Consider the following 23,051-nt stretch of genomic DNA (forward strand, 5'->3'; position numbering starts at 1 on the left):
TTTGTTGACGTCTATCACCATGGTGACTGGTGTTGGGTTACATAATGTTGCAATTTCGTGGTCTGCTCTACTCCTATCACCATATACCTGTAGTACATGTATGTGTTTGAGTAAAAATTAACAGGGCAGACCATGTCCGAAGGTAAACATTATGCATTTGCTTTGCAAATGTTACTTATCTAGTTGTTTTTCCTTTGCACAGCGACTGATCAGGATGACAGGATCTTCAACTCTACATCAGTCACAGACAGCACAATCAGAATCAAATGGTTAAACTTCACAGAGCAGAGTCGGCGCAGTTCTTTCTTAGTCTTGTATTTCTTGTATTACAAGGTAAAATTACAAGTCAATGAATATTGAAGACAGCACAGTCGTACGAGTAGGATATACATTGCATTTTGTAGCAATTACTATTGTTGTCAGTATTATCATTGTCGTCGTCGTTGTTGTCATTATTATTATTATTATCATCATCATCATCATCATCATCATTATCATTGATATTATCACTACTATTTCTATTAATATATTTATTGGTCTTGTCAAATATTCTTATTTTCCATAATGTTGAACTGGTGGCTGTGTTCACAATTTCAGTCCGCAGTCACTTTGTTGTTGTCCATTTATTTGTCTTAAATGGTGTTTTTCGGAATTTTTGTTTTAATTTTAAGTAGCGTGCGTAGTCCAGTGGTTAGCGATCCTGCCTCTGAACTAAGAGGTTGGGAGTTCGAATCCCGCACGTTTCGAGCCGAACGCTCACCCGACATGCACGCTACTGTTTAGGGTTGCAGTCCTTCGGACGGGACGTTAAGCAGTGGTCCACTGTTCATTGTGCTTGTCGAAAAGAGCTAGTGGAATTTTCCCAGTACAATGAACCTGTAAATACTGTACATAGCGTCTGTCTTCTCTGTCATGACCAGTGGAAGATTAGCTCTTCAGTGAGCTAAACTGGTTCGACATCACTTTCACTTTTCTTGTTTCTTCTTCAGCTCGACATCTCACCACGAGAGTATGAAACAGACACTCCGCAGGTTTTCTGGAATGAGACCGACCTGGAGGCAGAATTTGCTGGACTGACACCAGGGAAGGAATATCAAGTTAGTTCAAGAACAATTGTTTAAGCTTTTCACTAATCAACTGATTTACAAATCATTATACGGACAATAACGTAAAGGTAGCTTGAGCAGATAAAATCTTTTCATAATTTTAGACAATTTTTTTATTATATCTATTATTTTATATCTATTATTTTATTTTTTTACCAAAGTTAAGTGAGGAAAGTCGTGTAAAGTGCCATTCCTAATTAAGGGCACAAGAAGAAAAAAAGGGGGCACAAGATAGGTAGCAAGGCAGGATTCGAACTCGGGACCTCTTCGTTTTAAGCCGATCGCTCTGCCGTTACGCCACACGATTCTACTAATTTGGAACTTGTTAATTTTGGAATTAAGAAAGTTGTTTGTTTAATATACATCATAAAACAAAAAAAGGAATTAGAAATATGAAAAGATGCCCTGATTTTTGTCCCCCAGATTCAGTTGGAAACGGTCGGCATAAACAATGTGAAGAATGTGCGGAAAGGTTATAGTTTAGAGGATTCCATGATGAGGTACATCACCCTTGCCATCATCAGCACAGGTCAGTAGACAACAGCCATCACAATTCATGAAAAATGGTAGTATTGTTTTCGGTCGGCCTGTGTGTATCTGTGTGTGTGTGTGTGTCTGTGTTTTCACAGGTTGTAACGGATGGTTGGGTCCAGTTTGTTCCGGAGTGAGAAAGTCATTAATCAATTTGACATCGCATCAACACTATTGGCCTCCCCAGGGAATTGACCCCTTTTTACCTCCATGAAAAATGGAGGTATTATTTTTGGCGCGTCTGTATGTGTGTGTGTGTGTGTGTGTGTGTATGTGTGTTTCTCACATTCGTAGTCAGCATAACTTCAGAACGCCTTTATGGATTGTGATGATATATGGTATGCTGGTAGGTCTTAGAAATCCAAAGGTCAAGGTCAAATAAGGGCCTTCTGGTGGCTTACCTTGGTACTGCAGCAGAACCTCCGGTTTTTGTATCTTTTTGCAAGGCAGGGAAAGCAGATGTGCGGGTTATGCAACAAAACACCAGCTGTCAAAGAGTTCCTCTAACGCAATAACACGTGTGGAGGCAGCGCGCCTGATTAATGAGGTTCTCCCTCTGGAATAGACTACATGTACAGTTGACCATATCTATTACAGCCTGACCTATTTAAAACCAAAGGTTTAAAAACAAAAACCTGTGTTATTTTGTTTTGTATTGTTGTGTACTGTGTAAAAACATTTACAAAAACTAATATATTTCATGGAGGTATGAGATCTCCGAATTTTTGTTTCCTGGACGTAATACCTAGCGTGGGTCAGGGTCCAATAGCATGTGCTCGCTGCTTTCTCAATGTTACATGACCTCCTTTGCAGCTGCCAATTTACAAAGCACCAAATAGCAAAAAGGAGCCTTTTACTCAAGAGAGATTTAGGCCAGGCTAATAAGTGGTGACTTGTAGCCACCAAAACGAATGAGAACAGAAAAAAATAGCATTTAATTACACAAGATTTGATATTTCATGTCGGTGTGATGTCTCCGAATTCTCTTGTGTCATTGTGTTTTCAGATCCTATCATGAAAGTTCATCTGTGTTGGTAGTTACATGTTTAAAGTTAAAACGTTTGATCCAACACAAAGACATCTCTCACCTAGAGCTTTCGACCAGTCACTCTGGTCTTCCTCAGTAAACTGACCCAGTGAAGCTTGTCACATGGCTTCTTTGAAGTGTGACGTCAACATTGGGTCAAAGGAATCTGGTCTACCAGATGACGTCATACTTCAAAGAAGCCACGTGACAAGCTTCACTGGTTCAGTCTACTGAGGAAGACCAGAGTGACTGGTCGAAAGCTCTAGGTGAGAGATTTCTTTGTGTTGGATCAAAAGTTTTAACTTTAAACGTGTTTTCAGATCCTTCTCCGGTGAAACAGGTGTCAGTCCTCACCACAGATTCGACATCAGTGACCTTGAACCTGGTACCTCCGACTGAAGGGTCTGTAGACCTGTTCCAACTACAGGCGAGTTCACCACATCACACCAGGTACCAGATTTTCTGGTCAGGTTTTGCCAGTTTTCTGACAGGTAGACATTATAATAGCTGTGTTTACGTTACAATTTTTCTTTTTGCTCATGCATAAAATATTGGACCGAATCTTTAAGATGTTCGCAGCCAAAACGCATTGTTCTGTACGTAGCATTTCTGTGTAATTGGGCATGTGGTGTGTCATTATGTCTGTGGTGATGTACGTCTGTGGTGATGTACGTCTTTTTATTTAGACCCTAGTAGTTTTGATATTGAAGTAAATGCGTATTTTAGAAACATCCCTACTTGTTACAACCCTGTGGAATAGGCCGTAGGTGTAGATAGTTGTCTGGTAGCCGAGGTTCTCTAAGCAGATATTAGGTGGCTGTTGTGTATAATGGTTGCGAGTATCCTTTGGGATTGTGGTTTGCACCTACTGCGATACCTTGTCAAATGAATAATATGTAGTAAATGAAAGATATTGTTATGAAAGCTGACTTTGTTCATCTATTTAGATTGTCGTGTTGTTGACTTGATGTAGCCTGTGTTTACACTAGTCAGTCTGCAACTGTTTCCCCAAGGGGGCGGCAAACCTCTGGGCAGGTGGCCCCCAGGAGCGCGATTTTTTAGTCAGGCTAGATTATTAGACCAAGGATTTAGCCATTTTTACGATACGTTGTTACCAGTTGTTAAGTGATCAGTACTGTTCGCAAAATATAAAACTTCACGAAGAATTGTCGCCTATGGACACTTGTTAATTTTCATTCTATGCCCTGTCCTTTTTGTATTTGGTTAAGTAGTCGTTGCCATACGTTGTACAATTGCCGTGCAATAAAGTTCTTTTATATTCTACTCACATATTTTATGGTCGTTGCAAGCCTCTTAGTTTTGATCATGTTCCTATCATGTCCTACTCAGATATCATTGTACGTTGGAAAATTCATATCTGAATCACTACAAAAACGACACCAGATTGTAAATAGCTGATATATCTCCTGAATTACAGAATGTAATAATACTCTTCCTAAGAAAACACAATAGATTACCTTTAGTATCATTATGGATTAGCTCGTTAGAATTATATTTTAGTATTAGTTTCCGTATGTACTCTTGTTGTTTCTTTCCCATACATTGTACAAGCTACAGTTGTTGAGCAATAAAGTTGATTGATTGATTGATTGATTGATTGATTGGTTGGTTGATTAGTTGATTGGTTGATTGTTCCAGCCCTCTGATTGACGTGCCTTTACCGAAGAACACTCCGACAGGTGTCACAACAACTATTTACAACTTGCAACCAAGAACTGTGTACAACCTGACAGTTACAACAGTTGCCAACGGCAAGACGGGAAAGGCCAGGTTTGCTACCTTCAAGACAGGTAAGAGAAAATGGCGGTAAATGTAATGATTTTTTTTGTCTGAAATTTATTATAGAAAGTTATTGCCAAAGTATTGGAGTGGTTATATCATATCGGAGATATACGTGAACTGCATAACTAGTTAATTTGTATTCGCTCATATATATAGATATATAGATTGATTGATTGATAAATAGATAAATAAATACTAGAAGATAGATGTACTCGTAGATCAAACGTTCCTGATTTGAATGTGCATAGTAATTCTTTATTTTGTCAGGTTTGTGTGTGAAGTTGCTTCTTTCTTTAATTCTACTCTAGGTACAATAGTTTGGATAAACGTGGCATTAAAAAATACAAATTGCAAAACACATCGATATATATTGTTTTTTTTTTGACAGTTGGCTCCATCGCATCAGCATTATTCTATTTTACCTATGTATTTTTTTACAGAGGCTGTCCACATCGACCCAAAGCTTGTTGGCTCGTTAACCTCTGTTCTCGTAGTTGTTGTGATCGCCGCAGCCATCTGTGCTGTACAGATAGTCAAGCGCCTGAGATACAAGTTAGACCCGACACAGCTATTCAAGGAAGTCCTTGAGGTACACATTGGTCCTGGGTTGTTAAGAATATTTAATATTTAATATTTAATATTTAATATTTAATATTTAATATTTAATATTTAATATTTAATATTTAATATTTAATATTTAATATTTAATATTTAATATTTAATATTTAATATTTAATAATAGATGAATAGATTACACTATTACACTAATGGGTGTGACATTAATGTGACTTTAAAGGAAAAACTGAAAATAATGCACTCGTGGCTACGGTTATAATTCAAAAAGTTTTATTGTGAAATTTGTCACTATAATTTTTTTCCACTGCAGTATCGTATTCTTGATGTAAGATTGCACCCACTCCTGACCAAGCTCTAACTGTTGTATGTTGTTCACAAGGACATAGTCGGGTCTGAGAAGATGGAGCCATGGCTGAAGAACAGAAGGGATCTGTTTCTTGATGATCTGATCGGAGAGGGAGAATTCGGCCACGTGAGGAAGGGTGTGCTGAGGGAAGAAGGACAACAGGCCGTCATTGTAGCTGCCAAGACGCTCAGGTTTTCTTTGTTTCTTGCTTGTTTGTGCCTTTATACTCTGAATTGCTCAATTCGGCCATTAGGGCCAGTTATGATGCAGGTCGAGGTTGACGGGCAGCCAATCAGTCAATTGAATTTATACATGAAGGTCTCAGAATCTGGTCGAGAGATACTCTCCAAGCAGAGGTTGTGGGGGAATGATCGTTACCTTTTTATATATGGCCGTTTTTTTTTTTTCCTGATCCCCACCCGTCGGTGGCCGCGGAGCTTCTCTGGCTAATGGATACCGCCTGGCCAAATTGATGCTGTCTTTTTGTCACCGAGAGGGATCTTCTTGGAGATTAGTCGAGGGATACAATATAGACATGGGGTGTAGGGACGATTGCAAACACCGTAGAAGTCGAAAATTTCTTAACAAAACTAAGCTAAACTGCAACAACTCTATACAGAGAAGCGAATGGTGCATGAAGCAAATCGCACGTGTTTAATTACTTATGAATCTGCATCGTCACTGTGTACCATCAAGTGTACCTAACCGGATCAAATCCGGACGCATAATGGTGATAATGAATGAATGAATGACGACCTTTATTGCAGGTACAGTAAGTACAGGTCAAAACAAGACATGATGAAAAGATATATACAAAATGAAACTAGCTATCATTACATAAATTCAACTTCTCGCCTTTCAGTTATAGTAGAGATAAAGGAACAAATATGTTTTTCGATGGAAGGTTTGTCAACTTGAAGTCACATTAGGAATATGAATGTTTCTACAGTGCTCAAGTGTATGAAGTAAGGAAATAGGTTTTGTACAAGCCTGTACAGATCATTTCACTCTTTACTATATAATCTACATTCTTTAACAAAGTGACATTCGTCCTCTATTCTATTTTATATAAATTACAACATGTACATAACCTTGCTTCTAGAGGGTGCGGTATGTCTTCCAGTTTCAATTTTTAGTTTGTGGCAGCTTATCCTTAGTCTTGTGACTGAATTTCTGATCTTCACATTTTCATTACTTAGGTATTTTTCTTCATTATATGCAGTTTTAAACAATCTATACGATCTTAATAATGATGATCGTCATTGTAACTACAGAGTGGACCGAGCAAACGAGATGACCTACCGAGACTTCGCCAAGGAAGCGAGCCTGCTGGTGGAGGTCAACGACGATGGCGGTCACGTGAACATCATCGGTCTGATTGGTCTGGTGATTGACGGGGTGAAAAAGAAAGGTGCGCAGTCGGTCATGACCATATTTGGGAGTTGCTTATTAGCATACACAACGGAAAATGTTTGAATCTATTTCCGTTTTTAGCCGTTGGACACTACTCTCTCCAAGCAGAGGTTTTGGTTTGGGGTTATTTTTGGCGTGTTTTGGGGCTTTCTTATCGGGGCTTACCTTTTGCACTGGAATTTTTGGGAGAGAAAAAATTCCAGTGCAAAAGAGTAACCCCGATACAAAAGCCTAAAAACACTCCAAAAATAACCCCAAACCCAAACCTGTGTTTGGAGAGTAGTTGGGCACTCTGTAAAGCTTATGAGAACTAAAGCCCCTGTCACACATTCATTTGAACCTTCCCACAAGTTGACTAAGGTTTGACAAAGTTCGGGAGAAGTCTGACTAGCTTTGGAACACGCCTACTTTTCTATACGAATCGAATCAACTTTGAGTTAAATTTGAGTCGAACTCCGCTGCCAACCATTTCCCTACCGCTTAGTGACTCAACTGAAACTAAACCCAAACTAAACTCCCAAACTAATCCTTCATGTAACCATGGTAGGGTATAAGTCGGCTATTGTTCTGGAGGCCATATTCTACTATGTGTGACAGTGGCTTTAAGTGTGTTGATAATGATATGAATTTCCACAGCTTAAAATATCTGTATCTGTATCAGTATAGCCGGTATAACTGCCTTTCGGCGTAACACACCAGCTGTATGTACAATTTATCTTGTCAGATCCAAGGTACATTCTTGTTGAGTACGCTGAGCCAGGGGAGTTGCTCTGGTACCTGCTCAGTGTTCAGAACAGCCGGCACCAGGATGGCTTCCCGCCGGGGTTAGGGCGACAGCTCACCGAGGTGGCCATGGACATCGCCCGGGGCATGCTCGAGCTCAAACGCCGACGGGTACCTCAATTTTTTTTAGCCACATTTCTATTCGAATAGTGATCTGTATAACAATGTACGTCGCTTTGTTAGTCATTGCAGCAAAGTAGCAGTGAAATATTTACAGCGGTGGCTTAGTATGACAAACGTCATGATTGTTACCTCTCGTGGAGGTATTATTTTTGTATTATTTCTATGAGAATAGAATTATGTTAATACGCTCATTATTTGCATAATCAAATTTGTAGACTTGATACGAAACGCGTCATTTTCCTTGGTGGTTAGTTAGAACAGACAGAAATGCGTTGTGACATTTGACAAAGAAGTCAAGCATCATTATGATTACTTCAATTACATGACGAGGGATGAACAAAATGAAACAAGAATTCGGAGATCTCATACCTCCATGAAATATATGAGTTTTTGTAAATGTTTTTACACAGTACACTACAGTACAGAACAAAATAACACGGGTTTTTGTTTTCAAACACACAGCCTTTCTGCTAATACAGTAGCTCCTTTGGCCTGAAATAGGCCAGGCTGTAATAGATGTGGTCAACTCAGGGGTCAACTGTACATGTACATGTAGCCTATTCCAGAGGGAGAACCTCATTAATCAAGCCGCGCTGCCTACCCACACATCTGTTTTCCCTGCCTTGCAAAAATATACAAAAACCAGAAGTTCTGCTGCAGTACCAAGGTCAGCCACCAGGAGGTCTATATTTGACCTTGACCTTTGGCCTCCTAAGACCTACCAGCATACCAAATATCATCACAATCCATAAAGGCGTTCTGAAGTTATGCTGACTACAAATGTGCGGAAACACACACACACACACACACACACACAGACGCGCCAAAAACAATACCTCCATTTTTCATGGCCACAACAGCTCGTGTATTTCATGGAGTTATGAGATCTCCGAACTCTTGTTGTTATTTTCTCTCCACAGATCACCCACCGTGACCTGGCGTGTAGGAACATCGTCCTGTGCTCTCCTGACGGACAGGCCGGCCGGCTGGTCGCCAAAATTTCCGACTTCGGACTGGCCCGTGACGTGTACGTGACGACACAGTACATGAGACATCCACTGGTAGGTACTATATGATAATAATAATTACATTGGATGCCGTTGATAAAGGCAATTTTGTCGTTAGACTTTGAATTCCATATGTCACATTTATTTTTCCCATAGACCAACCTGCTACTCCCTATCAAGTGGATGGCAATAGAGTCTCTGATTGAGGGTGTTTACAGCTGTAAGAGTGACATGTGGGGGTTCGGAGTCGTCCTGTGGGAGATAGCAACTCTGGGTGAGTGCCTCTGCCTTGGTTTTATCTGAAGTAGAAATGACAATGACAGAGATCATAGATTATATACATGTACTTCTTCACAGGACAGCTAGTATTGGTTTTGTATGATGATTATTATTGGTGACATTAAACTTTATATATTATTATATGAAAGACCTTTGTGCACATTTTTGCTCATTGCGAACTAAGTACAGGTCATGGTAAATAGCCATGGTAGACTGAAATATATCTATAGTAAAAAAACTACATATGTACAGGCTCTGCTTCTTCTCGCTTCTTAATTGACTATTCTATATTCAAAACAACTCAACTATTCAGAATACAATCTAGACTTTTAGGGTTTGACTTCTTTCGATGGCATAAATGTACAATGAAGGTCGTCCATCCATTCTTTATTTCTGTTTCCAGGTGGAACACCTTACCCGGAGGTTTGTGGGTACGAGACACTGGTGACCAGGCTCCGGCGCGGGTACCGCCTGCAGAAACCGAACGGCTGCTCGGACGAGCTGTGAGTAAAATAGAACATCCATGCCTAAGGCCACACCAATTTAATTTCTTGGTTAACGGATTCGCCCGCTTCATTTTTTTCTGATTTGAAACAAAAAAAAATTCAGAATCAACTGCAAAATGCTCATATTTTGCCCTGAACAGTTGAAAGCAGTCATTTTCGTCCTAGTTGTTACAGTTATTCCATCTTTCAATGCAGTGGTATCATTAAAAGTTCAAAATTCATTGTTTAAATTTTAAACCAGCCTGGTGTGTTGACTTCATGGCTCCTATCGTACCATTTTGGGCCATAATAGGATGCCTAGGGCTATTTTTTTTTTCGCCCGCCCGCTCCATTATTTTTCTAGAAAAATCCGATAACAAAGAAATTGAATTGGTGTGGCCTAAAGCCTCTTTCACACATAGCCGAGTATGGCCTCTCAAACACTGATGAGTCCCCAACTAGCTCAAGCCTGGATACATATGACTGTCTCTTGTCACGTAACAACATCAAGTTACGTGACAAGAGAGCTCCAATTCGAGATCTTACCGGTTGATGAAGAGACAGAGTGCGTCTCGAAAGCTCTCCAGAGTAGCTAACTTTTTGTTGTGATTATATATCGTTAACAATATTTGTCCAAAAGTACCCCCAACTATATGGTTAGGGGTAGGTCGGAAGCATTAAGTTCGGCTGTGGTTGGCTGGTGTTTAGAGAGCTCTAGGTCGGCTACTGTTGAACAACGCCAGCCGAGTTAATGTTTCAAAATGCTTAAAACATCCGGGCGTGGACCATGGTGGTTGTGCCATGGTTGGCTGGCGATTGTCTGGTGTTTAGGAGTAGGTCATCTTAAGTGCTCGAGGCGTGTTCAGAGGTCAAAGTTGACTCAAATTGAACTCAAATTCGATTTCATTCGTATAGAAAGGTATGAGCGTGGCCTAATTTTTGGTCAGATTGCCCCCGACCTTTAGCCAACTTTGATTGGTTTGTGGTCGATCTGCTTAAAAAAAAGATTAACCTTTTGTGCTCATAAAGAACTCTGCAGTGTCTACAGATTTATAAGCTTAGGAACAATCAGAGGGTGTTAAGATGACTTTGTGTTTTCTGTGCCTGACTTATAGGTATGAAGTGATGAACCTCTGCTGGCTGGATGACCCGGATGTAAGACCCACGCCTGACGTAACGGAGGACATGTTGGAACAACTGCTGCAGCAGGACAAGGTAGGCAACAACACAGACACACAGACAGACGCGCCAAAAACAATACCTCCATTTTTCATGGAGGTAATCAAGGTTCAAACAAACTAACTTAAACAAACGAAACGTTCTATCTATTGTTACAGGCTTTCTTTCCTGAGACCTAAGATCAAGAAAGAGCGACCAACAAGTCTGCGTTCCCGAGTTCTGCGTTTTGAACAAATTCTGTCATTGTAGTGGTAAGAGGACAATGTGTTTAAGCTTTGTAACTAAGTCCGTTCATTTTATGGTTATGTTCGCGCAACTTGTACATATACCAAATATAATTTGTTCTTTTTCTGGTTGGCACATTAGTATTGTATTAGTAGTGTGGAATATGACATGATTTAGAAGAGACTCATTTAAAAACCAGGATGTATTAACAATTACTAACATTTCTTAACAATTAACAAATAATTAACAATTACTAACATTTTGACAGAAGACAACACCCATGTTGCAAACTTTGGTTTGCTAAAAGATGGTGTTAGTACACACACACACACACACACACACACACACACACACATATATATATGTAATTTAATTTGAGAACTTCCAACATCACAACTGTAACCAGAGTATTATTGTACTATCAACAATAAAGGTATGCCTTTATAATAGTTATTATGTAAAATGGAATAAGAGCTGCACATGTGTTCATTATCAAAAAAAATACAGGGCGTTTGATTTCAACAGTTCCTTGTACCGCACCAAAAAGTATTTAACACCATCAGCCATCTTATACTTATACAAGAGCCAGATTAGACCTAAAATGGAATATTGCTGTCACATCTGGGCTGGAGCTGCCCAGAGCTCTCTTTTCTGTGGTTCATGGAATCAGTATATAGATTCATAACATAAACGGGATGTCAAGTAAAAACAACACCCTGTATCTATGCTGAGATGTAGAACATTATTTTTACTTGATATATTGTTGATCCAATAAAACACTCGCGAATCGATTTTTTTCTATTTACACGTATTACCTACAATAGCAGTGACAATAGAAATTCTACCAGGCTTCAGAAGCGGCTGGAAAGTGTAGAAATTGGCCAAATACACATATAACATGCTGGGGGACTAGGTCTGCTCAAGGAGTACAATTGCAGCACTCTTTTCAGTCACCCTAGAACCCTGGTAGAGGCTAGTCTACCCGCTTTGCAGCACCCAGTGTAGAAAAAGAAGAGTAAAATTTAATCCAATATCATAGCTTCAATAATCATTACTTGGATGGTCAAACACTACACACGCATCTCATAATTCAAAACAAACTGCCCAGAACGTTATTAAACAATGTTAAAGTCGCTCCATGTAAAGTAGGACTAAGAACTATACGCTATTTTAGAAAAGTGACAAAATATATGTGAAACAAGGTCATAGTAAAATGTTAAACTTTATTCTAACACACAGTTTACAGAGATCAAATTTTCAGCGACCACTGTCGCCTTCATCAGGATAATTAATGATCAGTCACTTCACAACGTGATCTCGCGAGAGTTACGGTTTACAAACACGTGACCTTATTCACACGACACTTTTACTGATCAATTGCACTTTTGATCAATTTTTACGTCACGTATCAGTCAAGTCTCGTGGGAATAAGGTCACGTGTTTGTAAACCGTAACTCTCGCGAGACCACGTTGTGAAGTGATTGGTCATTAATTATCCTGATAAAGACCAAAGTGAAGCTAGCCGGCGTTACAGCCTTCGATTCGTAGCCGGCGTTTCAGCCGGCGTTTCGCCGCTAGATGGAACATAGCAACTGATTCGGGTACCGATTCGAAAACCCAATAAATCAGTAATTTAGCCGAAAAATATGGCAGGTGAACTTGAAAAAAGCGTTATGATAGCTTAGTACATCACAAGTCTACTACAAGTTTCAGATTTTACCTGCCGGATTTAATTAGGCCGTTGACAGCGGGCCTAATTAGGCATTAGAGATATGTGTACAGTTATATCTGCACCCAACTGAACGTGGCCTTTAAAGACGGATTACGATAGTCAACAACCAAGGCTTTATACACTAAAAGTATCAAATTCAATGGGTCGGATTTGATTAAGGAGGCACAAGGGTACTTACGTATGATAGGGCAGAATTTCAAATCCTACGCCATCTGAGTGGGCTGCTGGAAAGGGTATAAAGTGTATCTGACGTCTAACAAAATGTGGCCCGTTAAATTCAAAGATTGATACTTGTAGCAATACACTTACTCGATGTCCTAAAGGTATGAATTCAATGGGCCGGATTTAATTAACGTGGCACGACGGTACTTAATGAGTAAATGAGGGCAGAATGTTATATCACCCGCCGCCTTTATTGTCCGCTCCGAACTAAACGTGGCCCTCTAACTTTAAAGAAGGATTACGATAGTCAACAACTAAGACTTTATACTAAACGGGTCGAATTCAACGGGCCGGATTTAATTAAGGAGGCACGACGGTACTTAATGAGTATGAGAGGGCAGAATTTCAAATCTCCCGCCACGATTCACTGTCTACACCAAACTAATGCCGGCTAGCCAAACTAAACGTGGCCCGCTAACTTTAAAGACTGATTACGATAGTCAACAACCAAGACGTTATACTAAACGGGTCAAATTCAACGGGCCGGATTTAATTAATGAGGCACGACGGTACTTAATGGGTAAGAGAGGGCAGAATTTCAAATCCCCCGCCACGATGCACTGTCTACAACAAACTAATGCCGGCTAGCCAAACTAAACGTGGCCCGCTAACTTTAAAGACTGATTACGATAGTCAACAACTAAGACGTTATACTAAACGGGTCAAATTCAACGGGCCGGATTTAATTAATGAGGCACGACCGTACTCAATATTGATAATGAGAGGGCAGAATTTCAAATCTCCCGCCACGATTCACTGTCTACATATACACCAAACTAATGCCGGCTAGCCAAACTAAACGTGGCCCGCTAACTTTAAAAACTGATTACGATAGTCAACACCTAAGACTTTGTACTAAACGGGTCAAATTCAACGGGCCGGATTTAATTAATGAGGCACGACCGTACTCAATATTGATAATGAGAGGGCAGAATTTCAAATCTCCCGCCACGATTCACTGTCTACATATACACCAAACTAATGCCGGCTGGCCAAACTAAACGTGGCCCGCTAACTTTAAACAAGGATTACGATAGTCAACACCTAAGACTTTGTACTAAACGGGTCAAATTCAACGGGCCGCATTTAAATAATGAGGCACGACCGTACTTAATGGGTAAGAGAGGGCAGAATTTCAAATCTCCCGCCACGATGCACTGTCTGACACCAAACTAATGCCGGCTAGCCAAACTAAACGTGGCCCGCTAACTTTAAACAAGGATTACGATAGTTAACAACTAAGACTTTATGCTAAACGGGTCAAATTCAACGGGCCGTATTTAATTAATGAGGCACGACCGTACTCAATATTGATAATGAGAGGGCAGAATTTCAAATCTCCCGCCACGATTCACTGTCTACATATACACCAAACTAATGCCGGCTAGCCAAACTAAATGTGGCCCGCTAACTTTGAAGACTGATTACGATAGTCAACACCTAAGACTTTGTACTAAATGGGTCAAATTCAACGGGCCGGATTTAATTAATGAGGCACGACCGAACTTAATGGGTAAGAGAGGGCAGAATTTCAAATCTCCCGCCACGATGCACTGTCTACAACAAACTAATGCCGGCTGGCCAAACTAAACGTGGCCCGCTAACTTTAAACAAGGATTACGATACCTAACAACTAAGACTTTATGCTAAAAGGGTCAAATTCAACGGGCTGGATTTAATTAATGAGGCACGACGGTACTTAATGGGTAAGAGAGGGCAGAATTTCAAATCTCCCGCCACGATGCACTGTCTACAACAAACTAATGCCGGCTAGCCAAACTTAACGTGGCCCGCTAACTTTGAACAAGGATTACGATAGTTAACAACTAAGAATTTGAACTAAACGGGTCAAATTCAATGGGCCGGATTTAATCAATGAGGCACGACCGTACTAAATGGGTAAGAGAGGGCAGTCTTTAAAGTTAGCGGGCCACGTTTAGTTTGGCTAGTCGGCATTAGTTTGGTGTAGACAGTGCATCGTGGCGGGAGATTTGAATCAGTCTGTCGTTATCAATATTGAGTACGGTCGTGCCTCATTAATTAAATCCGGCCCGTTGAATTTGACCCGTTTAGCATAAAGTCTTAGTTGTTCACTATCGTAATCCTTGTTTAAAGTTAGCGGGCCACGTTTAGTTTGGCTAGCCGGCTTTAGTTTGTTGTAGACAGTGCATCGTGGCGGGAGATTTGAAATTCTGCCCTCTCTTACCCATTAAGTACCGTCGTGACTCATTAATTAAATCCGGCCCGTTGAATTTGACCCGTTTAGTACAAATTTTTAGTTGTTCACTATCGTAATCCTTGTTTAAAGTTAGCGGGCCACGTTAAGTTTGGCTAGCCGGCATTAGTTTGGTGTAGACAGTGCATTGTGGCGGGAGATTTGAATTTCTGCCCTCTCATACTCATTAAGTACGGTCGTGCCTCATTAATTAAATCCAGCCCGTTGAATTTGACCCTTTTAGCATAAAGTCTTAGTTGTTGGGTATCGTAATCGGTCTTTAAAGTTAGCGGGCCTCGTTTAGTTTGGCTAGCAGGTATTAGTTTGTTGTAGACAGTGCATCGTGGCGGGAGATTTGAAATTCTGCCCTCTCTTACCCATTAAGTACGGTCGTGCCTCATTATTTAAATGCGGCCCGTTGAATTTGACCCGTTTAGTATAAAGTCTTAGGTGTTGACTATCGTAATCCTTGTTGAAAGTTAGCGGGCCACGTTTAGTTTGGCCAGCCGGCATTAGCTTGGTGTATATGTAGACAGTGAATCGTGGCGGGAGATTTGAAATTCTGCCCTCTCATTCTCAATATTGAGTACGGTCGTGCCTTATTAATTAAATCCGGCCCGTTGAATTTGACCCGTTTAGTACAAAGTCTTAGGTGTTGACTATCATAATCAGTCTTTAAAGTTAGCGGGCCACGTTTAGTTTGGCTAGCCGGCATTAGTTTGGTGTATATGTAGACAGTGAATCGTGGCGGGAGATTTGAAATTCTGCCCTCTCATTATCAATATTGAGTACGGTCGTGCCTCATTAATTAAATCCGGCCCGTTGAATTTGACCCGTTTAGTACAAAGTCTTAGGTGTTGACTATCGTAATCAGTCTTTAAAGTTAGCGGGCCACGTTTAGTTTGGCTAGCCGGCATTAGTTTGGTGTATATGTAGACAGTGAATCGTGGCGGGAGATTTGAAATTCTGCCCTCTCATTCTCAATATTGAGTACGGTCGTGCCTCATTAATTAAATCCGGCCCGTTGAATTTGACCCGTTTAGTATAACGTCTTGGTTGTTGACTATCGTAATCAGTCTTTAAAGTTAGCGGGCAACATTTAGTTTGGCTAGCCGGCATTAGTTTGTTGTAGACAGTGCATCGTGGCGGGAGATTTGAAATTCTGCCCTCTCATACTCATTAAGTACCGTCGTGCCTCCTTAATTAGATCCGGGCCATTGAATTTGACCCGTTTAGTCTTAGTTTTTGACTTTCGTAACCCTTGTTTAAAGTTAGCGGGCCACGTTTATTTCGGAGCGGACAATAAACGCGGCGGGTGATATAACATTCTGCCCTCTTTTACTCATTAAGTACCGTCATGCCACGTTAATTAAATCCGGCCCATTGAATTTGATACTTTTAGCATATATTCTTGGTTGTTGACTATCGTAATCCGACTTTTGAGTTAGTGGACCACGTTTAGTTTGGCTAGCCGGCATTAGTTTGTTGTAGACAGTGAATTGTGGCGGGAGATTTGAAATTCTGCCCTGTCATACTCATTAAGTACCGTCGTGCCACGTTAATTAAATCCGGCCCATTGAATTTCATACCATTAGGACATAGAGTAAGTGTATTGCTACAAGTATCAATCTTTGAATTTAACGGGCCACATTTTGTTAGACGTCAGATTCACTTTATACCCTTTCCAGCAGCCCACTCAGATGGCGTAGGATTTGAAATTCAGCCCTATCATACGTAAGTACCCTTGTGCCCCCTTAATCAAATCCGACCCATTGAATTTGATACTTTTAGTGTATATAGTCTTGGTTGTTGACTACCGTAATCCGTCTGTAAAGGCCACGTTCAGTTTGGTGGAGATATAACTGCTGAGTACACATATCTCTTATGCCTAATTAGGCCCGCTGTCAACGGCCTAATTAAATCCGGCAGGTAAAATCTGAAACTTGTAGTAGACTTGTGATGTACTAAGCTATCATAACGCTTTTTCAAGTTCACCTGCCAATATTTTTTGGCTAAATTACTGATTTTTTGGGTTTTCGAATCGGTACCCGAATCAGTTGCTATGTTCCATCTAGCGGCGAAACGCCGGCTGAAACGCCGGCTACGAATCGAAGGCTGTAACGCCGGCTAGCTTCACTTTGGTTGATAAAGGCGACAGTGGTCGCTGAAAATTTGATCTCTGTAAACTGTGTGTTGGAATAAAGTTCAACGTTTTACTATGATTACTACCAACACAGATGAACTTTCATGATAGTCATTAAAAGTCTCCCATATTCATGACGATGTAGTCGACTAAGGCAGGAGCTATGGCCCTGAGTTTGGTCAGAGTCCAGCACATGTAGGCCGGGTAGTACACCTCCCGGGCTCGGGTGGCCCCTCCCCGGATGATGGCCAGGGCTGTATCGTTAACATTTTCGGCCATCTTCAGCAACTCCCGTCCCTTCTCCGTTTTCTGCAAGAAACCGTTTTTCTTTTACTTCTTGGGTGGAGGAATGCCTTAATTAATGTGAAAATTCTGTGACTTCTTATTGGTGAATGATGGGAATTTTATACCTTGTGACATGTGTAAGTTACTTAAAGGTTAACACCACTATGCATATATTATGTTAATGTTGAAGTCATTTGCATAATTATTGAGGACATGTTGTTGAAATGAAGTATGACAAAGGAGAGGAATTTTACACGAAAAATATTGTCATTTGAATTTAGAAATTAAACTAGATTATGCTAATTACTACCTTATTTCCATAGTCAATGAGACAAATAAAAAAACATTTACAAAAACTCATATATTTCATAGCGGTAAGAGGTCTCCGAATTCTTGTGTAATTGTGGTACATGTCAGTATAAAATTTCAAGAATATAGCGATAGAATCGGCAGAAGTGCTCTTTGCAACAAACCCCTAGGGCCTCAGGAGGTTGTAGGTGCCCTCATGCAGAACTTATTGGAACTGCACCTAGGAGATCGTCCTTCTTTTACTTCTTGGTTTAAAAATAAATGAAATGCCTTGTTATGCTTTTGTGGTGTCCGATCCAGTCATGCACAACCTTCCGGGAAACCTAGCTGGGTCGGGCGGGCAAGAGCTTTTGCAGCCCCGAAGAGAACCAACCCCAACAGCGATACACTTAACACCAGATCAATACGGAGCTGGGCACCCAGGCTACCGAAGTTCCACGACTCAAGAACTCAGTACTTACGTACAGTGCCAATTCATTAATTCCGCAAAAAGCCAGCATGTGCCGGCTTGTCGTATACGTCGCTAAGTACTGCCGCAAATTCACAATACCAGCTTTGTATTCCTGTGCTTTAGTAGCATTTTTATTTTTGGCCGGATTTTTTTTATTCACCCGCGCGCAATAGTTTGGAGGTCTTCAGCGGATGTCATCCATAAAATTAAGGCGGTGTGGCCTAAACGAATGAATAAGTAGCTACCTGCATCATTTCTTGCGCCGCTGGGGTTCTTATCATGCCGAGTATCGGCAGTGTGACGGACACGTCCTGTCCAGCCTTCATCAGTTCCACACGGAGGGAGCTGAAGAACCCGTCAAGGGCGAACTTCACCGTCACGCCCCAGGTTATGTTCGGAAACGGAACTTTCCCTACAGAAAAACAAAAACATTCAAACGTCTAGAGAAGTAACATTTGCAAAGCAAATGCATAATGTTTACCTTCGGACATGGTCTGCCCTGTTAATTTTTACTCAAACACATTCACATACATATGCATGTACTACGAGTATATGGTGACAGCAGTAGAGCAGACCATGAAATTGCAACATTATGTAACCCAACACCAGTCACCATGGTGACAGACGTCAACAAATCATGTCATTGGCCAGGTCAGAGGTTAGTGTTTGGAACAGAAGAGGAGGAGGAAGAAACTGAGTAAAAACAATATGTTTTTAAGAGAATAAGCGATCAAAGTTTGGAAAAATATATGGCAAACTAGAGACCATTTTGAAGATCAGGCCCAGGTGTTATGTACAGTATTTTCAAGTTTATATTGTACCGGGAAAATTCCTGTAGCGTTTTTTGACAAGTAGAATGAACAGTGGATCACGTCTTAAGGACTGTCACCATTTCCAGTAGCGTGCAAGTCGGCTGACCGACAGAGTCAGGATTCGAACTCATGACTTCATGGTCCAGGGGCAGGACGCTAACTACAGAGATACACGCGATACAGATGAAAGATGAAGCGATGGAAAAGGAGATGGCGATGGCAATGATGTAAAACGAATGTACAGTAAAACTAGAAACACTGGCAAAGAAAATGTTTACCTTTGCAAGTTCTATATGTGGCCAAAAAAAAAAAATAGTACTGCTTCTCTGCTTATTCTTATTCTTGCTCAAACACATACATATATACGGTGACCAGTTCCTCCAGCTCACCTTGCCAGCTTGCTACATAATGTATTCCCTGGAAACCATATATGGCAACCACCCCCTGGAGGTCTGCCCTGCCAATTTGCTAAATCAATGTAATCCAACCCCTTGAGTTACCATGGTGACAACCGTCTGGTCCAGGTCATTGAACTTATTTGTTTGGAATGGAACGGGAGAAAAAGAAACGGGGCAAAAACAACATGTTTTCCTTTTGGGAAGGTAGTAAACATATATTTACCAATGAAAGCCGACATAACAATGATGTGTCCTTTGCTCTCCTTCAGCAGAGGCAGTGCCAGGGAGGCCAGCCGGACGTAAGCGACGACGTTGATTTTCATGTAGTCCACGAAGAAGTCCATATCAGGGTCCTCCAGCCAAGACTTTGTCCCAAAGTACTCGTGGATATTCTTGACACTTGACCCTTCGTGGTTCAGGACAAGATAGTCAAGACGTCCTAAAAAAAAGAAATTAAACTAAAAATGACTACTATGGCATGTGTGCGTGTGTGTGTATTTGTGTGTGTGTGTGTGTGCATGTGTCTGTTTCCATGTATATCTTTATTTTTACCTTCGCCAAGAAGGTTATGTTTTCAGTAGCGTTTGTCTGTGTGTGGGTATGTGTGTTTGTGTGTGTTTGTGTGTGTGGTTTAGCAAGATAACTCGAGAAGCAGTGGATGGATTGGAATGAAACTTGGTAGGTGGGTAGGTCTTTATGAGACCTAGAAATGATTAGATTTTGGGGCCCCTGGCGGCTTTCCTAGGTACTGCAGCAGAACTTTCGGTTTTGATATCTCGTGATCTACGCGAAGGTATGAGATCGTGGAATTCTTGTTATAGTTTATCATTCTCTATAGCATACTCAGTGTATTTCGGTTACGATCTAATCATAGAATAGCTGTCACTTTTGACGTCCACTTTGTTAGCCCTACCGAATTTCTCCTTGGCTACTTGAATGGTTCTCTCACAGTCCTCCGCCTTCCCCATGTCCCCGGCCACGTAGTGCGCCTCCTGGGCACCCAGGGACTTCGCTTTCGCTACGACCTGAAAAGAAATGTCATTGCAAGTCAATCTCGAGAATAAAACGTTATCTGGAGGGAAAGGAAATCTGAGATTTCAAATAAACCACAAATAAGTATATAACCCGTAACGTTCACAACAACTTGATAGACGATACCACCCTAGCCTCCTTCGCAGTCTTGTTGGGCGTCGGCGTTATTTTTTCTCTGAGCGACGCGAGTAATATGCCGCCGCGAGGGACGATTTGCTGCCGAGGGAGTTTTTGCCGCGGAGAGAAGGTTTCGTGCTCCAACCTTCTCTCCGCGGCAAAAACTCGGCGGTATATTACTCGCGTCGCTCACAGAAAAAAATAACGCCGACGCCCAACAAGACTGCGAAGGAGGCTAATACCACCCCACATACAGCAATTATATGATTTCAATACCTGTGAAATACAAATATATATATATAACAGCTATAAGAGAAAACCCGCATCATCTGGAGCCCAATAAATAATCATATACCAAAGTCAAAGAAATCCGTCAAACCCACAATGAGTTACAGCTGCGAACACAGAAACATGACCGAAAACAGTACCCTCTCGCGGAAGGATATCTCCTTCCCCGCAGGTAACATGCCAAATGGTTAGAACTTCGGCTTTCCATCTATTTTCGATGACATGACGCAAACATCAGCATCTTTATCGCTAAGCCATCAACGGCATATCATTTTCACCTCCTTCAGCCTGTTCTCCCTCCTGGCTGTGATGAGGATCTTTGCTCCCAGTCGGGCGTACTGGTACGCCATCTCTTCGCCGATACCAGTACTGCAGCCAGTGATGACGACTGTTGCACCGCGTATTGTCTCTGGAAAAACATAGACGTCGCTTTGTATCTACGCTGCATGTCTCCTAAATACAAAACTGTAGCCACAACACTGTGACTATGTAGTATTTGTGACGCGTTGCTTACAAGAGTTTGTCAGGAGGGTAGAAGTCACTATATTGCGTTGCGAAGTAGAGGCTCCAAAATTGTCGTCCCTTGTTAATATCTTTAAAAATCCTTTTTTTTTCTTTAAAAAATTTGGTCCAGTGACGAGGTTCTGCCTGCCCAGAGCGGATGAATACATGACAAAATCAAGTCAAAGTAGGATTTGTTTTACTTTACTGTTGTCAGCTGTTGTCAGAGCTCGGGTCACACCATTGTTGTCTTGTCACAGTCTTGCAGAAGATATATTGTTGTTGAAATACTTTTACGACTCCTTGCTTTAGTGTATTTAACGATAGCCTTCCATATGGTCAAACCTAATTCATGTAGTGGTATCTGCTCAGTAACATAATTGGTGAGTTCCACCCCATGTACAATGTATTAAACCATTTAGGTCAGGGTTAAACGTACGAAAGGTCACAGTAGTCAGTAGTAAACAAACTGCAACATGTGTTAGACTGATTTTAGGGTCCATACAGGCCAGCTCCTCGGCTGCAGGGGCTACATGGGCCAGCTCCAAGGCATACACAGGCCAGCACCTCGGCTCCAGGTCTACACAGGCTAGCTCCTCGGCTTTAGGGCCTACTGGGGCCTACCTACATTTGTATATCAGCTCCCCGGCTCCAGGGCCTACACAGTGCACGGCAACTGGGCCCTCTCTAGCCGGCAAACCCCTCTGGCCAATATTAAATCCCCCTTTAGGCCGATTTCTACTATTTATTTAGCCTGCAAAGGAGTCTGGTGGAGACTAGTCTACACATGCTAGCTCCTCGGCTCGGGGGCTCACATGACCCGAAGGACATTTTACCAGTGTACCATGACAGCCGCACCCACCAAAGCAATATTGTACATGATGTAATGTTGGCCCTGTAGCCAAGGAGCTGGCCTCATGGCGTGTGTACCTTTTAAGCAAACAGCCTGAAATCTAAGTCTAACTCAGGTAGACTTACTATTTAGTCTAATGAGGACAGACTGTAGCAGGTGAACGGTTCCCTGGAGGCAGTATCGCCGGGAGGAAGAGGTTAGCAGCCCGCCTGGGCATCGGGCAAGTGTCGGTGTAAGCAAGCGAACATGACAAGCGGAAATTCTTACCTGGGTCGTAGCCATCGTAGTTCCAGTAGACGCCGATTCCCACAGCCACCAACACTACCACAAGACTGGCCCACGCTAGACGGGACATAATATGATATGATATGGTACGGTACTAGATCTGTATACAGCTAAGAGTAGAGCAAACGGTTACAAGCGTTACACACATGTACACCAGCAGGTCAGGGGTCATATACACAGAAGCACTTCCGCGTCAATCTCGTTCCCAGTATGCCGGTCAGGCTATTTAGGCCATATTAATTTGATTATATGGATGACATCCAGTCGGAACCCCAAATTTGATGCGAGCGTGCGAATAAAAAAAGTCTAGCAAAAAAAAAAAACTTGCTTTTGTTATGACATCTACTACACGAGTACACGAGAGACAAACAACAAGACTATTTTCATTTTTTTCGCATTTTCTACTTTGCCTTTGAAATTGATTTTGGTATTCTATGACATAAGCGCATCGTTTTCCGTTTTTTTTTTTGCACATATGGCATCTATTTGTTAATTTTTCAGCTGCTTTGTACGATTTACTCTTAC

General features: G+C 41.4%; 2 protein-coding genes across 3 annotated transcripts in view; one reads left to right on the plus strand and one right to left on the minus strand.

Annotated features, from left to right (window-relative positions):
* LOC109487851 (angiopoietin-1 receptor-like) overlaps nucleotides 1-10,905 on the plus strand; it is a 15,704-nt gene extending 4,799 nt beyond the window's left edge. Inside the window, exons 6-19 of one of the 2 annotated variants that reach the window (XM_019791952.1) lie at nucleotides 203-333; nucleotides 990-1,097; nucleotides 1,530-1,635; nucleotides 2,985-3,114; nucleotides 4,324-4,475; nucleotides 4,908-5,056; nucleotides 5,423-5,580; nucleotides 6,664-6,800; nucleotides 7,527-7,696; nucleotides 8,629-8,769; nucleotides 8,872-8,989; nucleotides 9,398-9,497; nucleotides 10,595-10,694; nucleotides 10,817-10,905. In XM_019791952.1, the coding sequence (XP_019647511.1) occupies nucleotides 203-333; nucleotides 990-1,097; nucleotides 1,530-1,635; nucleotides 2,985-3,114; nucleotides 4,324-4,475; nucleotides 4,908-5,056; nucleotides 5,423-5,580; nucleotides 6,664-6,800; nucleotides 7,527-7,696; nucleotides 8,629-8,769; nucleotides 8,872-8,989; nucleotides 9,398-9,497; nucleotides 10,595-10,694; nucleotides 10,817-10,837 (1,721 nt within the window). In that variant the 3' untranslated portion in view covers nucleotides 10,838-10,905. Of the gene's footprint in view, nucleotides 1-202; nucleotides 334-989; nucleotides 1,098-1,529; nucleotides 1,636-2,984; nucleotides 3,115-4,323; nucleotides 4,476-4,907; nucleotides 5,057-5,422; nucleotides 5,581-6,663; nucleotides 6,801-7,526; nucleotides 7,697-8,628; nucleotides 8,770-8,871; nucleotides 9,034-9,397; nucleotides 9,498-10,594; nucleotides 10,695-10,816 lie in introns of those variants that run through there. The other variant, XM_019791950.1, reaches the window with a different exon arrangement.
* Nucleotides 10,906-17,217: 6,312 nt separating this feature from the next.
* Nucleotides 17,218-22,676, minus strand: LOC109487853 (hydroxysteroid 11-beta-dehydrogenase 1-like protein). Its single transcript, XM_019791954.1, has 6 exons — nucleotides 22,509-22,676; nucleotides 21,166-21,296; nucleotides 20,364-20,475; nucleotides 19,674-19,889; nucleotides 18,486-18,652; nucleotides 17,218-17,504 (listed from the first exon to the last, which is right to left on the minus strand). Exons 1-6 carry the CDS (start codon nucleotides 22,594-22,596, stop codon nucleotides 17,310-17,312), a joined length of 909 nt encoding a protein of 302 aa, XP_019647513.1. The 5' UTR covers nucleotides 22,597-22,676; the 3' UTR covers nucleotides 17,218-17,309.
* Between the last annotated feature and the right edge of the window lie 375 nt (nucleotides 22,677-23,051).

This window comes from Branchiostoma belcheri, unplaced genomic scaffold (assembly GCF_001625305.1).
Source record: "Branchiostoma belcheri isolate BF01 breed outbred unplaced genomic scaffold, Haploidv18h27 scaffold9, whole genome shotgun sequence".
Classification (NCBI taxonomy): Eukaryota; Metazoa; Chordata; class Leptocardii; order Amphioxiformes; family Branchiostomatidae; genus Branchiostoma; species Branchiostoma belcheri.